At 37.8% G+C, this 18028-nt stretch overlaps 1 protein-coding gene across 1 annotated transcript in view; it reads left to right on the top strand.

The window, feature by feature from the left end:
• Positions 1 to 18028, top strand: part of DCDC1 (doublecortin domain containing 1) — a 318605-nt gene that overhangs the window by 159674 nt on the left and 140903 nt on the right. The window contains exons 15-17 of the mRNA XM_088145090.1: positions 2941 to 3078; positions 4662 to 4780; positions 5448 to 5508. Coding sequence (XP_088001216.1) covers positions 2941 to 3078; positions 4662 to 4780; positions 5448 to 5508 — 318 coding nt within the window. The remainder of the gene's footprint in view (positions 1 to 2940; positions 3079 to 4661; positions 4781 to 5447; positions 5509 to 18028) is intronic.

Raw genomic sequence — 18028 nt, 5'->3', positions numbered from 1 at the left:
TTATTTTATTTTATATTATATTATATTATATTATATTATATTATATTATATTATATTATATTATATTTTATTATATTATATTATTTTATTTTATTGTTGTTGGCTGCCCAGAGTCACTGGTCTGAGATGGGCAGCTATATAAATTGAATGAATGAATGAATGAATGAATGAATGAATGAATGAATGAATAAATAAATAAATAAATAAATAAATAAATAAATAAATTTCAGAACAGATTTGGTTCAGAGGAGTGGAGTAAAAGAAGGAGAAATGGGAAAAATGTATTTGCTTTTCATGTAATCATTGTTTATTATCACTGTGAATTGAGCATGTGGTTTAAAATTTAGAATAGCTACACTCCTAATCATGGGTTAAAATTTAGAACGGACTCCTAATCATAGTGAACGGAAAGAAATAACTACTACTAATAGTTTTGCATGAAGAGGAAATTGAAAACTTAAGGCTTAAAAAAAAACAGTAACAAGACCGAAGTTTTTTGTTAATATAGTTAAGCCTTAAAAATGAAAATGTGTATAATAGTTGTACATCAGCACATCTAGGTGTAAACACTTTGCTGAGAATTGTAATTTGGTAGTTCAAGAACAACTTTATAAAAAGTAATTTCAAGACAAAGATCAGATGCTGATGCTGTTCTTTATTATTTTTGAAAATTAAAGCTCACTGAGAAGTACATAACACTAAAAGGATTATACATTAAAAAGACAAAAGTCTCATGTTCTGGATACTCACACACTGAGATTGTCATCAGGCCTGACAGTTGATTTTCATTTTTTATTGACAGAAAAGTCCTTTCCAACAGTGTAAAATCTGTGATATATGTTCGTAAATCTGAGGATAGCGATAACCCAGGCAATTACAGCCTGTTGCTCTTTATTACTGTTGAGAAAGCTTGACCATTTATCACTGACCTGGGATAGATTACAGGCATTTTGTTTTGATAAGTACAGCCTTGAAAGCAATATCCTTATAGGTGTTTGATATTTTTTCCATATATTGTGAAGTTTTTATTTAAAGCACAAACTGGGAAATCTGTATAAGAGGGGAAATCTGTGTATAATAGGAGAAATCTGTGTTTAATAGCACAGAGTTTGTATTCTCAGATTTCATTAATATTTTATCCACCCTCCAATATTTATAACAATTGTATATGAAGTCTTAAGTAGGGTTCAGAGACACTTTTCTAAATGAGAATTGTTTTGGAGTATATCAACACCAACTAATTCAGTTTTTTTTAAAATTAAAATATGGAATAAATAAGGAAAGCCTGACACAATGGCCTCTGAGGGAGGGCCTATGGGCATCTTGGTGCCTATGGTCACTAAATTATCTATTCTGGTATAGGATTAGACTGTGCTGTATTTTCCCAAGGCTATGGCCCAGGGCAATTTCTGCAGGGTAAATTGATTTTTGGAATGTGATAGCTAAATCTGTTCCAGATATTTGATTCCCATTTTAACTATACTTCTGTGGAATCTGAGAGATTCAGAATCAATCCAATTAGCTTGTCATATAAACACCTTGGAAATCCCATCCTGAATATTTTTTCAAACAGCAGTTGAGATTTTACATTATGTAGGAAGTAGTAGTATTGTAAGTGAACCGAAGTATTTTTTTTTTCTATTTTCCTTTTGTAATCCAAACACAGATGAGTAAAAGTTCCAGACATAAACACATATTGTCAGATACTGGCTACATAAATATTTAACTGATTAATCAAAAAATATTTAACTGATTAATCAAAGGATGTTAACTATACTGAACCAGATAGACCATTTCACTTATGACATAACACTTTACTGTGCAATGCCATAGAATATATTTAAGTGAAAGATGGAAGGATTTATAAATCCAAAGAAGTGATACTTAATATAATTATTTATACTATCTGTTACACACTTGCTCCACACTCTGTGGGAACTATAATGTAATCTGAAGATGGGTTAGAAGGATATGATGTTGCTTCTTTATGTAGTTTTTTCAGGTAATATCCAGCATTGTGTCTCTTGAAACACAGCATGGTATTAGTGCTGGGTACCAACCTCAGATAAATACAAAGGAACAAGATTTCCTCCCCAGTGCACCACAAAATCAAACATGATAACATTAAAGCCAGTGGTGTGACTAAGAGGACACAGGGACTTTCAGCAGGAGTTATGCACATCATAATGATCTCCCTCACTAATTCCAGCTATAACAATCTTCCACACAGTTGTGTTGCCTCTGATAGCAACATAAAATGGAGAGGGCAAATACATGTGTTGCTTTAAGCCCTTCATCCTTTTGTTGGGGATTAGTTTTCATTGTATAAGAACTGTGGGGTTTCTTGTCTCAATATTGTTGCAGGTGGCTAACAGGTAATATCAAATTGAGCATTGTTTGCCCATAGTGTATGTCTTTGATACCTTGAATATGCCTCTGCAAAATGTTGAGCCTACAGAAAATAAAATTTAGCTTTCATATACAGCTTCCAGAGCAGTCAAAAGATCTTTGAATAGCCTTTCCATTACCCCAATTATAAACCTGTAATGTAGTTCAGTGCTTTTAGTATTGGTAACCTTGCCTGATTTGGCTGATTTTCTATTCATATTTAAGTGGTGTAGATTTAATTCAATGCACACTTTCAGGCTTTACTCTATATGCAGTTACCTAGGAATAATCCCACTGAATTCTAGGGGGTTTACCTTCGAGCAGCCAAATATAAAACTCTGAATTATTTGACAGAAATATGTAGAATTTGAACTGGTAAAAATTAACAATGTGACAGCAAACTTTTTTTTATCATACTTATAAGAATGCTTGATTTAGATTGCTGTGGGATGATACCTCATTGTAATATGAAAATATGTAGAATCTGATCTCTTGTTACCTTTACTGCTATGAAGTTAAAAATGTAACATTAAATTCTGTTATGGTATGCAGACAGATCCCCAGATGGTTCTCCTGATGTCAGTTACAGTAGAAAATATGAGGAAAGGCATTGGCAGAAGAAATCACTGTCAAAATCTAATGTCAGACACAGAACATTGGCCTCTTTCAAATATATGGCTCATCACAAAGGTATTCCTGAAAAACATTTAATAATGTGTTCATGATTCAAATGTTTGTTGTACATGAGTGTCTGGGGAGGGGGGGGCAACTGACATCTATTGCATCAGGATGTCACTGTGCAAATAATGCAGATTATAATCTCTACCATTTGTGTGGTGATGTCATTGTGGTTTGTATCAGATACCTATGCTATGTGAAATAATCATTGTTTTTGTCATTACTGTACTTTTGGAATCTAAATTTTATATAGAATTAGAGCTAAGATATATTAGTTAGATATATATTAAAGATATATAGTGATTTATAGAAATAATTGTCAATGCATGACATCAGGCGCTTTATGGTAGTTCCTTGATTTGTTGAAAAAATAAAAAGGTAGTAGATTTTGATGGGACTCAGATCGGTAAAGCCCAAGGTAATCTTGCCTTGGTCATATCCTGCATAAGGATGTAGCTGTCATTGGTTGTGAGTTGGCTCCACTCACCTACCAGGATGGATGGAATTTTAGCAGAAATCTCTCTGTTAGAGATACAGAAAATGCTCATTTACAGGATATACCAAGTTTATGTAATGGTAAAGATGAGTAATTGCTGGATTTAGCAGAAATCTTCCTGTTAGAGATACAGAAAATGCTCATTTACAGGATATACCAAGTTTATGTAATGGTAAAGATGAGTAATTGCTGGATAAAATAAAGTGAAATTGAAACCAGCATCACGTTACACCTTTGCAAAATACTGCAAGGAAAAGATCCTCAGGCATAACCCTGTGTATCCTAGGGCAGAGAATGTACACCATAACAGAAAATTGGGCTATTAACAGCAAAAGATGGGGCAGAAATGACAGTTTGTTCTGTATGAAGGACCACTTCAGGAATAAATTGTGAGATGAAATTTAGATAATCTGCCTATATAATTTTAATACCCCACATCCCCTTGTTATAGCAAACATTATAACCTGTGCTGCAGACAAAACTTAGCTATTTTTACCTCAGAGCAAATCCTGTTGATGTTGGTGGGACTTGCTGCCAAATATATGTTTAGGATTGCAGTTTTAATTCCTAAAAGGAAAAAAAATCAATAAGATGATTGTACTTACAACAGTCTATTGCAGAACTACTGCTATTTTAAACAAAAGTGGTTATAGATGTTTAACCAACATTATTTTAGACTTGAGGTAAAACTTTAAATTGACTCAATGACTATAGGTGTGTTGCAGTCTTTGCAGTTCACTGAACTTTTTTCCCTGTGCATATATATTTCAAGTAAACTCTGTAGTTATAAGTATGGCAAGTGACACGTTATGGACCCTAAATCACTGCACTGTGAAATATGCAGAGGAAAAAGACAAATGAAGATATCAAGGGTCTGTTCTATTTTGCACTGAACTGTAAAATGCCACCCTTGTCGTACAGAAGATCACTGATTCTGAGCAAGCCTCATTGACTGCTAAGTTGTGGATCGTGTTTCAGTTTCTCCAACTGTTAATATCCTGAGTTATCCAGGCATAATGACCTCTCTATTTGTAACACATTGTTGAATTTTCTGGTTCTTTTCACTTATTCATACCCTCTTTTCCCCATTCATTGAAAGGCTGGAAAGATTGTAAGTCGAGCTATGGCACAAAGCAGTCTGTCTATTGGTCATCCAATCAGAGCTATGATACAGGATGGCATACCTCTTGAGGGCTATAAGTTAAGCCTGCAGAAAAGGTATTGATACAATATATTCTAAAGATACAATTATTTAGATAAATGGAATATTATCAGATAATCTGCTTACGCATGTTATAATTTAGTGGAAAATATATGTGATCTAAATTATTAATTTCAATAACCTTCTAAATTATTATATTCTTATCAGACATTACTTTTAGATTCTTGAAGTATTTTAACCATATTTGAAAGTTCTTTCTGAAATAATCAGGAGAAAAAAATGTTTGTTATACATTAGTTTCCTTTCTTTCCAGAACAGAATAAATGCTGAACATCTTATAAGTAAGCCTTGAATATGCATGGTATACAACTAGGTATCTTAGTGGACAATCTGCAGTTCAGCCATGGATCATTTATATGCATTTATTTCATTTACATCCCCCATTTCCTCCAGGGAGTTCAAGATGGAATAATAGTTTCTTTCTATTTTCACAATAAATTTGTGTGGCACAATCAGAGTTAGTGACTTGCCCAGTATCATCCAGGTAGCTTTATAATGTCTTGCCTTCTCACTTAGAATATAGTTCATTAATTGGAACACCACAACCAAGTCTGTTATATTTTCTAAATAAACCAAATTTAGGGCATGTGATGTCAGTTGTGCTACAAACATTTATCTTCATGGTTTAAAGATTTCTTAACTTAAGAGGCATTTTTCTTTCAGAGACAAAAACAATATATGTCAGTACTGGGAATTTGGAAATGATGGTTCTATCCATTCTAAGGTGTGTATGTGCAAATATATATTTAAAAGAACCATATTAATATGAGTTATTTATTCTCATCTTCAGATTCTCACATGAAGCCCATTAATGTATATCTACTACATTATTGAAAGTCTCTTTCATGAATAATTGAAATGTTATTTTTATTTTTGCATCGTTATGCCTGTTTTGCCTCTAAGAATATCATAAAATCATTTTATTAAAATATTCCTCATAAACTTCTGGAGCTTGATATTTTCACTTTATTGATAATGTTTGCCAATGGTGGATTTTATTGTTTTTATTAATCTACAGTTTAAGGTGTCTATTTCATTTTCCAAATTAGACTATATCTAAAATTATGCAACTTGATCTTTATGAAAAAAATTATTTCTAATCAAACTATGTATAATTTTGTAAGCTTAATATAAGATAATTCCCCGTAAAAAGGAAGAATAGATAAGAAAACATAGAGAGGGAGAGAAAAGAAAAATAGAAATCCTGTGCAATGTCTAGTTTCCCACTTCTTAACTCCAGCTGAAATCAGTCCTGGAGATTGTCTCTACCTTAATAAATGTATGCATATGAAGGACAAGTATGTGTGTATGTATGTATACATTTAAGTATGTATTTATGCACAGACATAAAGTTCCATACTGTATACAGTGCAACGAAATGTATGAGTAAAACTCTAATATTAAAATTATAGCTAATAGCTTTCTAACATGAAAGTGATCTATCAAATCCTATTTACATCCAGACTTTTCTTACATTTGTCATGACTGAAGAAAATTTTGCAACTAACAGAAACAGCAACCTGGATGATTAACAAGGAGAGGGAATATTATTTCAGAGTGTCGTGTATGGTATAATGGAGAACTCAACAAGACATGCAACATAGATTTGATTATATCCTTTGTGCAAGAGCAAAGGAGATCATCCTGAAAGGAAGTCTCACCATACCTCCCCTTCAGAACCATTAATGGAAAGGCATTAAACCTGGCAAATGTACATGCTTTTTTGGAGGAGTAGAAAGGATGTTATATGTGTAATTAGGAATAAAAAAAATTCCATTCCAAAAATTGCTCTTACAATGGAAGCTCTGTACAAATGTATGTGTATGGTGTGTGTGTGTACAGTATGTATGTATGTATATTTGCTAGAAGCTAAACTACAAAAAAGAGCAGGACATCCCCCCCCCATTAATAACTGCTGTTTAGAACTAATTGCCTGTATCACAGTGTGATACAGTATTTTTTTCTATTTAAAAAAAAATTGATTGATCTCTGATCTGCATATCCCAACCATTCTCTGCCAGACACATACCATTCATGCACAGAGAAACACATCTGTATATGCACAAATATCCCCCTCCTCTCTCCCAACAGACAGGAAAAAAAGGAAAAATCAAGTTGGAAATGTGTGGTAAGGAGAATGAATAACTTCATTGGAAAGAGAAAAGCAGGAACAAAATTGGATGGAGTTGAGGAAAGGGGAAGAGGTAACCAGATAGGGAAGAAAAAGAAAAGAGAACTCTGGTATTAAAAAAAGGGTTGACATTTACTGGACAAGCAGCCTCTTCTGAACCATAGGCTAATCTTGAAAGGCATCCATGCTTTTTAGTGACAGTGTGTTCTGCTGTAAGCATATCCTATTAGCACAAAGAGTGTGACAGCATTATGACAGAAGCCTTGCCCCTTTTGTATATCACATACTGTACATATAGTGGTCAGGGTTTGATCATGATGCCATAACCACCATCTTGCCTGTTTTAACCTCCCTTGCAGAACCTTCATATCCTAGCCATTCATTTGCTTTCAATTGTTTTATTTATTTATTTATTTATTTATTTATTTGGTAGATTTGTCCCTGCCCATCTCCCCACAATGGGGGACTCTGGGTGGTTTACATCAAATTAAAACCATAAATACATAATTAAAAGTTATAAAAAGAGAACCACACTTACACAGATAGAAAAAAGATAAAAAATCCAAGAGGCCAGTGGAGGCCACACCAGGCCACTAAGGGGCTAGCCAACCCCATTTCTGACAACCTCCCTCCTCGCCCCAGGCCAGATGGCAGAGCCAAGTCTTCAAATCCCTCCGAAAGGCCGGGAATGAGGGGGCCTTTCTCACCTGTGGGGGCAAGATGTTCCAAAGGGCGGGGGCTACAGCAGAGAAGGCCTGCCTTCTGGACCCCGCTAATCGGAGTTCTTTTGCCGAGGGGGTCCGGAGCATGCCCTCTCTGTGAGATTGGCTTTCTGTTTTTCTGTTCTTCTGTTCTTCTCAATGAATGTGATTGCCCTAATTCATAGGAATTCCTAGTCAATGATTATAATACTATACCCTCTCTCATAAATCCATCCCATACAGTATCCCAAAACTTTCCTACATATTCTATAACCCAACAAGAGATTTTGGTGACACAAGGGGCTATTGTGGGGACCATGAGATAGAAAAATGCTGAGCACTTTAGCATTGGAAAGTACTTTAAGTGGTTTTATTTGTTCTGAGTAATGTGTCATGATATCATTGATAGTTCTTAGGGTTATTGCTACTGATCAAGAGAACAATCCCAGGCATTCTAAAATTTTTAATTTTCTAGTACTTTATTAATAGGCATTCACAGCAGGAGCAATGGATGAAACATGCTTTGTGACACTGCAAATGCAAACCCTATCCCTTATGTACTTGCATGTGACATGTGACAAAAGTGAATGAGAGACTTCTAACCTAGAGTATAAAAGGAGTATAAATCTGAACCAAGGTATTCTGATCTTGCCAAGTAGATTTGATCAAAACATGAATGGAAGTGAATGTGTAAGGGCTAAAATCTATGTCAGAATGTATGAATTGGAGTCAGCTATGTTGTTGTAGAAGTATGTGAAAGTGGGAATTCATAGATTGGTGATAGTTGCATGTTATGCTCCAATGAATGATAATATTGAAAGAACCTGAGCTTCCGGGTGAGGACTTATGGTGGCTTAGACATCCCTGTGAGTGGCTCCTGGAGCAGGGATAGCACTGTGGTGAAATTGGTGGCCAGGAGACAGGTTCTGGCTGACAAAAATCTCTCCAGAGGAAGGAGAGACTGGGGGATAGCCCACTTGTACTCTGGAGAGTTGCTCCTCACAAGGAGACCACAGGAATTGAGTTGAGTGGCTTGGGAGCTGAGGGATTATCAATGTGCCCTTAACCGCTGTGCAGCCTTTATGGACATATGACTGGCAAAAGCCTCACTTTCTTAAACACCTTTAGATTTAATTAATGTACAACCTAAGAGAAATATTCCAAATGGAAGATCAAAAACTCTTGGTGAATTGCCTTCTTTTTGGAAGAAGAGGGGGGAAATGCGATCTTAAAGGATTTTAATTTGAAAGCAAAAAGCTTAACAAGATTGTGATTCAAGAAAGTTTTAAACAGATAAAGGGGACAGTAATTTTAGAAAACAGAAGAATTTTGTGTGCGTGTGTATGATGAAAGTGCCTTTGAAAATAGCAAGATTAATTAGACAAAAACTGGACCTTTGTGGGCTGATTGTTTATTATTTTGGACAGTAGATAATTGGTGGATTTTACAAAATAAGAAGATAAGAGTAATATGAGCCAAACTGTGTGACTAACTATGGAGACCTAATTGGGACTAAAGATAAAGAAAACCAAAATGGGAAAAAAGGAGAATCCTGCCTTTTACTTTCACCATAGTAATTGGCATACTTTCACTTTCACATAATGGCAACCACAAGAAAAGCTGCCAAATTAGGAGAAGGGTGGACAGGTTCACTAGAACAACTTACAAATAAGGGCATTTCACCAGATTTATTGCAGAAAATGTTTGAGGAATTTGGCAAAAAAATCTGCAACAGTTGCCAATAGTTAGGATGCTTTTAAAAAGGAATGCATTTTGAACCAGCTGTAGCTTCTGGATGCTTTTCAAGGATAGCCTCATGTAGAGCACATTGCAATAGTCTAACCAAGAGATGATCAGGGCATGAGTGACTGACTGGAGAGCTTCCTGATCCAAGAAGGGGCATAACTGGTGCACCATCCAAAGGTGGGAAAAGGCCCTCCTGGCCACAACTGCCACCTACTCTTCGAGCAGTAGTTGCAAGTCCAGGAGGACCCCCAGATTATGCACTGGGTCTGTTTGTGGCAGTCACCTGGAATGGAGATATATAACTGGGTATCATCTGCATATTGATGATACCTCAGCCTGTCATGGTGGATGATCTCACCCAGTGGTTTCATGTAGATGTTAAAAAGGAGCAGAGAGAGTACCGAACCCTGCAGCACCCCCACAATGGAGGGGCCATGGGATGGATCTCTTGCTCCCAATCAACACCAATTGGGATCAACCTTGGAGGAAGGAAGAGAACCAGTGCAGAACTGTGCCACCCACTCCCAACTCCCTAAGTCGACCCAAAAGGATACCATGGTCGATGGTATTGAAAGCCGCTGAGAGGTCAAGAAGAGCAAAGATGTATGTACTACCTCCATCCTGCTCCTACCAGAGATCATCCATGACTGCAACCAATGCCATTTCCATCCCAAATCCAGGCCGAAACCTGACTAAAAGGGGTCCAGATCACCCGTTATCTGATGACACTGAGATAACACAGATTAATAAAGTTTATAGGTTTAATACACTTTTGCAAAATTAAGAAATGTCCCAAGGGATGTCCCTGTGTACTTTGTCAGGAAAAAGACCAGACATCAAGTTTTGCAGCAACATTTTAATACTAGATTGAGGATTGATAATACAGACATAATTGCACTTAAGGAAATTACAATTAGAATATGTAAGAGGAAAGAGGATTTTTTTCTGACAAACTTAAACACAAGAAAATTCCATTTAGATGGGATAAGTTGGAAGGGGTGATCTTTATTTTTAAACAGCAGAGATTCAGACTGAACTCTGTGCAGAAAGCAAGACATTTTTTGGAAAATTTTAAGAATTGAAGGAAATACAAATGGAAGTGACAGTGACAGATGTGACCAAACAAATGCCACAACAGATACAATAAAACACTGAAGAGGATTCCACATTGGGCACTACAGGTATTGACTTTTCTAAAATCTTAGCCTAACTATGGATTATAAATGCTTAACATGGAATATAAATGGAGCAAATGCTTCTCAAAAGAGAAAAAAAATCATTATTTGAAAAAGTTAAAACAAGATGTGATTTGCTTACAAGAAACACATATTAGGAAAAAAAATATATTTGAGGCACAAAAATCTGGACAAAGAATTTATTTCAGCAGGAATGAAAAAAAATGGTTTTGTATATAAATCCTCAACTATATCCAAAACTCACATTGACTGATGATCATGGCAGATATGTTGGGGTGGAAGTTAATCTACAGGGAGCTTTTATACTGGGAACGTATGCCCCAAATGAAGATTAAATAGCATTTTATAAAGGACTTATGAATAAATTACTGGATTTTTTGTATGAAAATTGGTGTCTCATGGGAGATTGGAATGGACTGCTTCCCCACAAAAAGATAGAACTTCTGAGAAAAATATTAAAAATACACAAGGTAAACTACAAGAGATTTTTTTTTATTTAATTGATAATTTGGAGCTTGTTGATGCATGGAGATATAAAAATGGTAACTCAAAAGAATATACTTATTTTTCTGAAAGACATAGATCTTTTTCAAGTATAGATATGATTTGGATTTCTAAGACTTTGGCTATTAATTTTCATAAAGTGGAGACATTACTAAAGACTTTTCAGATCACAATCCAGTAACTTTAACTTTTAAAAGGAAAAATGGATCTTTTAGATGGAGATTGAATGAGATGTTATTACAAAAGGAAATGGTAGTAGAGGATTGCAAAAAGAAGTTAAAATAATTTTTTGCGAATAATCTTTATAAAGGTACAGAAGCAAGGATCGTTTGGGATGCAAGTAAAGCTTTTGTAAGAGGATATTTTATACAACATAATAGTGAATTTGAAAAGGCAAGAGAAAATACAAATTATTTTGGGTGAGATAAAAAAATGAATTTAAAAAGTCCCCAGGGATGACAACTATTACTCATCAAATTAAGCGTTTACAGAGGCAACTATCTATGTTAATAGTGAGAGAGATGGAAATAAAGATGAACTATGCAAAACAAAGAAATTTTGAATTTGCAAATAAACAAGAGAAATGGTTAGTATATATGTTGCAAAAAGAAAAAGAAAAAAAGTGATATTAAAGTTACAAGAAGGAAATACTGTAAAAGCAGATAATGTAAATATGCAAAAAGGCATATTTCATCAGTATTATACTACTTTATATAAAGGTCAAGAAATTTCCTCAGAAAAAGTGGACGAATATTTACATAAAAACAATTTACTGAAGATTACAGAGAATCAGAGACAAATTTTGAATGGACCTAAAACAATAAGGGAACTCTGTGAAGCTATTAAAAAGACTAAAACAGGAGAGGCAGATGGTCCAGATGGGCTATTGGCCTCTTACTATAAATGTTTTGAGGGAGTTAAGATTAAAAAGAAACATATACGTTAAGAGCATTAGCGGATGATTTGGTGTTAGTTTTGGAAGATCCACTAGAGGGAATAGAAACATTAATGGGAAACTTAAAGGACTTTGTTATGTTAGCAGGTTTTAAGATTAATAATCAGAAGACAAAGGGTAGTAATGTGATTACCTGGGCTGGTATGACCACTGCCTTTTACTTTCACACTGGTGTGTGTGTGTGTGTGTATGGAATGGCTAGATAGTCTGGTGGTTAGAGCACTGCCCTTTGATGCAGGAGACCGGGGCTTGAATCTCAGCTGGTACCTACCTTACCAGTAGGGGTCCTTGGGTAAAGACCCCCTAATGCTTCACCTGCCTATCTCGAATATGAGAATGACATGAACTATGAGTGTCATGCTGGCTTGGACATTGCCTGGATTAACAAGGTCCGCGCCAGATGTTGGAGAACCAGGACAATCTGACAATGAGTGGGCTACTGGAACAAACCATGTATGGACAAGACAAGAGAACCTGGAATTGATGGAATGCTACTACAACAGTAGACCTAATGAGAGGGGATATATGAAACATATGAGGAAACTATGGATGGACAGAAGACCTACATCCACGCTGAGAAACAGCTAGTTACCAACGCTTCAATATAGTGAAGAGGAAGCTGATCTCACAACTTGAGATAGACTAACTACACATTACATCCCAGACTCAAGAAGGCCTGGAAGAAAACTGGATGTGCAGCCAACACCTGAAGCTCGAATGTCACTGCAATCCCCTCCATTACACAGCATAGCAGCCGATATGTGGCATAAGATCATGGATAAACTGACTACAATCAACCCTAGAGACCAATTACCAAGGCTCAGTGAAGAAGTACCATCAGATAGTATGCTAGAAGATACTAATAGAGACCTCACGACAATCCCTACTACCACCATAACTCAAACCAATGAACTGATATATGCTACAGCCACTTTAATCCTGGAGGTGCTTGGCTACATGATCAAAAACAGCAGTACATACCCCCCTGGAAAATGAGGTTGGAGACCAAGATCAAGGCAACTAGGAAAGAAGTTAGTCAACAGGTGGAACTACAGAAGGGTATGGAGATTAAGGATAAGACTCAGCTACTGAAAAAATACAAGGGGCTGACTCCATCTGAAACCCTAGAGACTACTAAACGAAGGCTTGCAGCACTGGCTACGAGGCTAAGGAGATACATTAGAGAAGCAGAGGCCAAAATGATAAATGCCCTGTTCTCCAAGGAACCATCCAAGATGTACTCCCAACTGCAGTGCAACAACTGTAACAGCAGAGCTACCAACAGCAGAAACTGAACAGTACTGGAGGAACATATGGGGGAAAGAGAAGACCCATAACATCAGTGCAAAGTGGCTGCAGGACCTGAAAGCAGACCACAGCAATCTCCTAGAACAGGAACCAGTCACCAGCAGACATCCAACAGTGGGTCAAGAACATGAATTGCTGGACAGCACCTGGCTTGGATATGGTTGACACCTACTGGCTAAAGAAACTAAAAGCAGTGCATAAATGCCTAGCAGTGCAGATGAACCAGCTGCTGGCAGCAGGCTCCCACCCAGATTGGCTAACACAAGGAAGGGCAGTGCTGATCATGAAAGACTCCTCCAAGCGAATTGTACCATCCAACTATTGGCTGATAACCTGCCTCCCCACAACATGGAAAGTCCTACCACAGATCATAGCCACTAGGCTATAGGACCATATGGGCCAGTACATGAGCACAGCTCAGAAGGGCATTGGGAACAACATCAGAGGCTCAAACCACCAGTTGCTCATAGATAGAGCAGTCACCTAAGACTCAGGGTCTAGACAGACCAATCTGAGCACAGCCTACTGACTATTGGAAAGCTTATGACTCAATGCCACACATATGGATCTGTGAATGCCTGGTGCTATAAAAAGTCAACAGGACACTAAGGACCTTCCTCAACTCAATAGGACTCAAGTGGAAGACAACACTGGAAATCAACTCAAGACAGCTTGCACAAGTGGCCATCAAGTGCGGCATATACCAACGTGATGCACTGTCCCCACTGCTATTCTGCATAGGCTTGAACACCTTCAGCCAGATAATCACAAGGACTGGATACGGATACAAGTTCAAGAGTGGAACTACCATCAGCCACTTCCTCTACATGGATGACATCAAGCTGTATCCTAAGAGTAAGGAGAGATCGACTCACTGATCCACCTGACACAGATCCACAGTGAGGACATTGGGATGTCATTCGGACTGGAGAACTGTGGCCAAACGGGAGTAAAGAGAGGGAAGGTAGTTAAGACTGATGGGGTGGAACTACCAGCAGGTCACATAGCAGACATACAGACCAGCTACAAGTACATTGGTATCCCACAGTCACATGGGAACCACAATGAGGAGGCAAGGAAGACAACATCTAAGTTCCATCAAACGATAAGACAGGTCCTGAAGAGCCAGTTCAATGGGAAGAACAAGATCCACGCCATCAACACATACGCCCTGCCAGTCATCAGATACTCTGCCAGTATAGTAAGCTAGCCAAAGGAGGACATGGAAGCTGCCAGTGTGAAGATCTGGAAGCTTCTCGCAATGTATGGAGCTTCCAACCCAAGTCCAACACCCAGAGAGTGTACACCAGCCACAAAGAGGGCCGCTGGGGTCTGGTTAGTGTCAAAGCCACTGTCCTGGATGAAACCTGGAGCATCCAGGAGTACATCACTAAGATGACACCCAAAGATGAGCTGCCAAGAGAATGCCTGAGGCAGTAGCAGACATGGCAGGAAGTTCAAGTGAAGGAAGTGCCATGGCAAGACAAGCCCCTGCATGGGATGTACCATCAATAAATAGCTGAGGTGGCTGACATTGGGAAATCCTACCAGTGGCTGGAAAGGGCTGGACAAAAGACAGCACTGAGGCACTGATCATAGCAGCACAAGAACAGGCACTAAGCACCAGTTCCATAGAAGCAGGGGTCTACCACACTAGACAGGACCCAAGGTGCAGATTGTGCAAAGAGGCCTCAGAGACAGTCTAACACGTAATGGCAGGGTATAAGATGCAGACAGGAACAGCATACACTGAATGGCACAACCAAGTAGCTGGCATTGTGTACAGGAACATCTGCACAGCGTATGGGCTAGACCCCCACAAGTCCAGATGGGAGATTCCACAGAAGGTTGTGGAGAATAACAAGGCTAAGATCCTGTGGGACTTCCAGATCCAGAGAGACAGGCAGGTACTGGCCAGTCAACCAGACATTGTGGTAGTAGACAAAGACCAGAAGTCAGCGGTAGTGATAGAGGTAGCAGTGCCAAGTGACAGCAACATCAGGAAGAAGGAGCATGAGAAGCTGGAGAAGTACCAGGGCCTAAAGGAGGAAACAGAGAGGATGTGGAAAGTCAAGGCCAAAGTGGTCCCAGTGGTGGTAGGAGCACTCGGGGCTATGACTCCAAAGCTGGGAGAGTGGTTCCAACAGATCCCAGGAACAGCGTCAGAGGTCTCTGTCCAGAAGAGTGCAGTGCTAGAAACAGCTAAGATACTGCACAGAACTGTAAAACTCCCAGGCCTCTGGTAGAAGACATGAGATTGAGAAAGATGCATACCACCCATAGGGGTGAGAGGAGATTTTTTTATAATCAGCAGATGCATTAAAGTCCTGCTCTAATCCTGCTGAAACAATTGCAATAACACTTTCCAAGGAGATGATATCAGTAAAGGAACAAACACCCGACTTCCAGGGTAAAACTAAGAATTGTATTATATTAGAGATTTAAATACTTTACTGAGTAGTGTGTTCCCTTATCTTAAGACACACACACACACACAAACTATATTGGAGGAGTGGGGTGCATCATGGAACCACAGCAATAATTTGCTTCCCCAGACAAGCCATTGTAAACAGGAATGAAAAACCAAAGGAATTTAGGCTTGGAGTTCACAGAGTGACAGAGAAATGAGGGAAGCCTAAGTTATAGCTGAAAGCAGGAGGAAAGACATAGTGATTCTTGCTGAAACAAAGCCAGAATATTTTAATACTTCCTGCCCCAGCATGCAGATATTACAAGATGGTAGTATTCACATATATACATGTACTACAAGAAAGCATCTTTGCATAGGCATCACTTCACTTGGGAATGGAAAAAAAATAATCTTCCCTTTGCATCTTATAAACTCAGTTGAGTTTCCAAAGAAGCAGAACATCAAAACCTTGTTAACAAATACTATCAAGAACAAATTAGAAATTAACTTGATAGAGAAGCTGATGCCTATTGCATTAAATGGCTTAATATGAGTTGATTGTTCTGGAAACATTAACTTAGGGAACTGTCCTTTGCTACATCTGTCATTGTTTTACCAAGACCTAGCAATCAGTAATGTAAAAGGGAAGAGTTGAATGGGAAGTCTGTGTAATCATGGTTTGGAAAAGTCAGCCTTGCATCATTTCTGACATTTTTATTCCACATTGTTGTTAGAATTGCTGTGCATAGGGTGTCATTGAAAGGACCATTGGAGGCACCCTGTTTTTTCTGCAAATTGGAGTCATCTTCCACCTCACCCTCTACCTCATTTCAGGCAATCTCAGAAGGTCTCAACAAACAATGGATTTTTAACACATTACAATTGTTAAATGATTAAAAAAATGTAATCTGTCTCACATGTAAGCTTTATCTGTGTAACTAACTTTTCTTCTCCTCCCTTCTCCCTGCTTCACCTCAGTTTAAATCCTACATCAGCCTAGCCACTCTATACATCTGGTGGAGTGAGCTGCAGCTGACAGAACCTTATGCCATTTAATACAATTTGTTAGTTGGAAAAGGTGCTACCAGACTTCTGATTTTTTACCACCATAAATTAACATGGCCCTCCTACAACAACAACTACAAACCAGAGGCAATTAGTTCTGTTCTTACCATAGACTGACTGACTGACTGACTGACTGACTGACTGACTGGAAGGAAGGAAGGAAGGAAGGAAGGAAGGAAGGAAGGAAGGAAGGAAGGAAGGATATTCCCCTCTCACCCCTATGGGTGGTACATGTCTTCCTCAATCTCGGGTCCTCTACCAGAGCCCTGGGAGTTTGAGGGTTCTGCGCAGTATCTTAGCTGTTCTTAGCACTGCACTCTTCTGGACAGAGAGCTGTGATGTTGTTCCTGGGATCTGTTGGAGCCACTCTCCCAGCTTTGGAGTCACGGCCCCAAGTGCTCCTACCACCACTGGGACCACTTTGGCCTTGACTTTCCACATCCTCTCTATTTTCAGCAATGGTGGCATCACTGGAGTTGGCGGTGTTGGAGAGGCCTGGAGGCATTGCAGGTGTTTGGCAGTATGTTTTTTAGGGTGATTATGGTGAATTTATTGACTTTCCCAGTCAGGAAAATGACTTATGAGGAATAAACAGAAGAAAGTATATTCACAATGAGATGGACTCAAATAGCCACCATATGTCTATCAGATTAAATTCCAATATATAGGTTTGTAGTACTTTCCAATTCTGTTTACTTAAACTATGTTATGAACTAGTAAAGGATCCAAAACTTGATTTAAATCCCTAGTTGTCATTATCTGATCAGCAACCAAAATAAAAATGTGTGTGAAACATCTGTGTCTTGGTAATTTCTGATAGGACCATAATAGCTAATAAGTATAATGCAATGCAATTATAGCATCTTAATTGTCATAATTAAAATACCTTTCTGAATGAGTTATTTCATCTTCTCCTACAAGCTTAAATAAAAAGATTGATTAATCAAGATTACCACCTTCTTAACAGATTTATTCTAAATAACTAAATAATATATTCTATCCATCTCTTGGATGAAATGTCCATCTCCTGTGGGAAAACACGTGTTTCTTGTAAAAAAGTGAGTTTGGGATCTAATTCACCCAATTCTCTAAAATTCTATCTCCTCTTAGAAAGATACCTTGGGCATTTAATGCTCCAAGAAATCACTAGAGATGACATAAATATAAAGCTGTAGAATATAAAAGTAAAGTTTCTGTAGATCAAGAATAAAGTAAAATGAATACTTTT

Source organism: Python bivittatus, unplaced genomic scaffold, assembly GCF_059951505.1.
Source record: "Python bivittatus isolate LINGU-HERP-01145 unplaced genomic scaffold, Pbiv_v1 ctg000480_np1212, whole genome shotgun sequence".
Taxonomy (NCBI): Eukaryota; Metazoa; Chordata; class Lepidosauria; order Squamata; family Pythonidae; genus Python; species Python bivittatus.
This window is presented reverse-complemented; position numbering and strand designations above follow the sequence as displayed.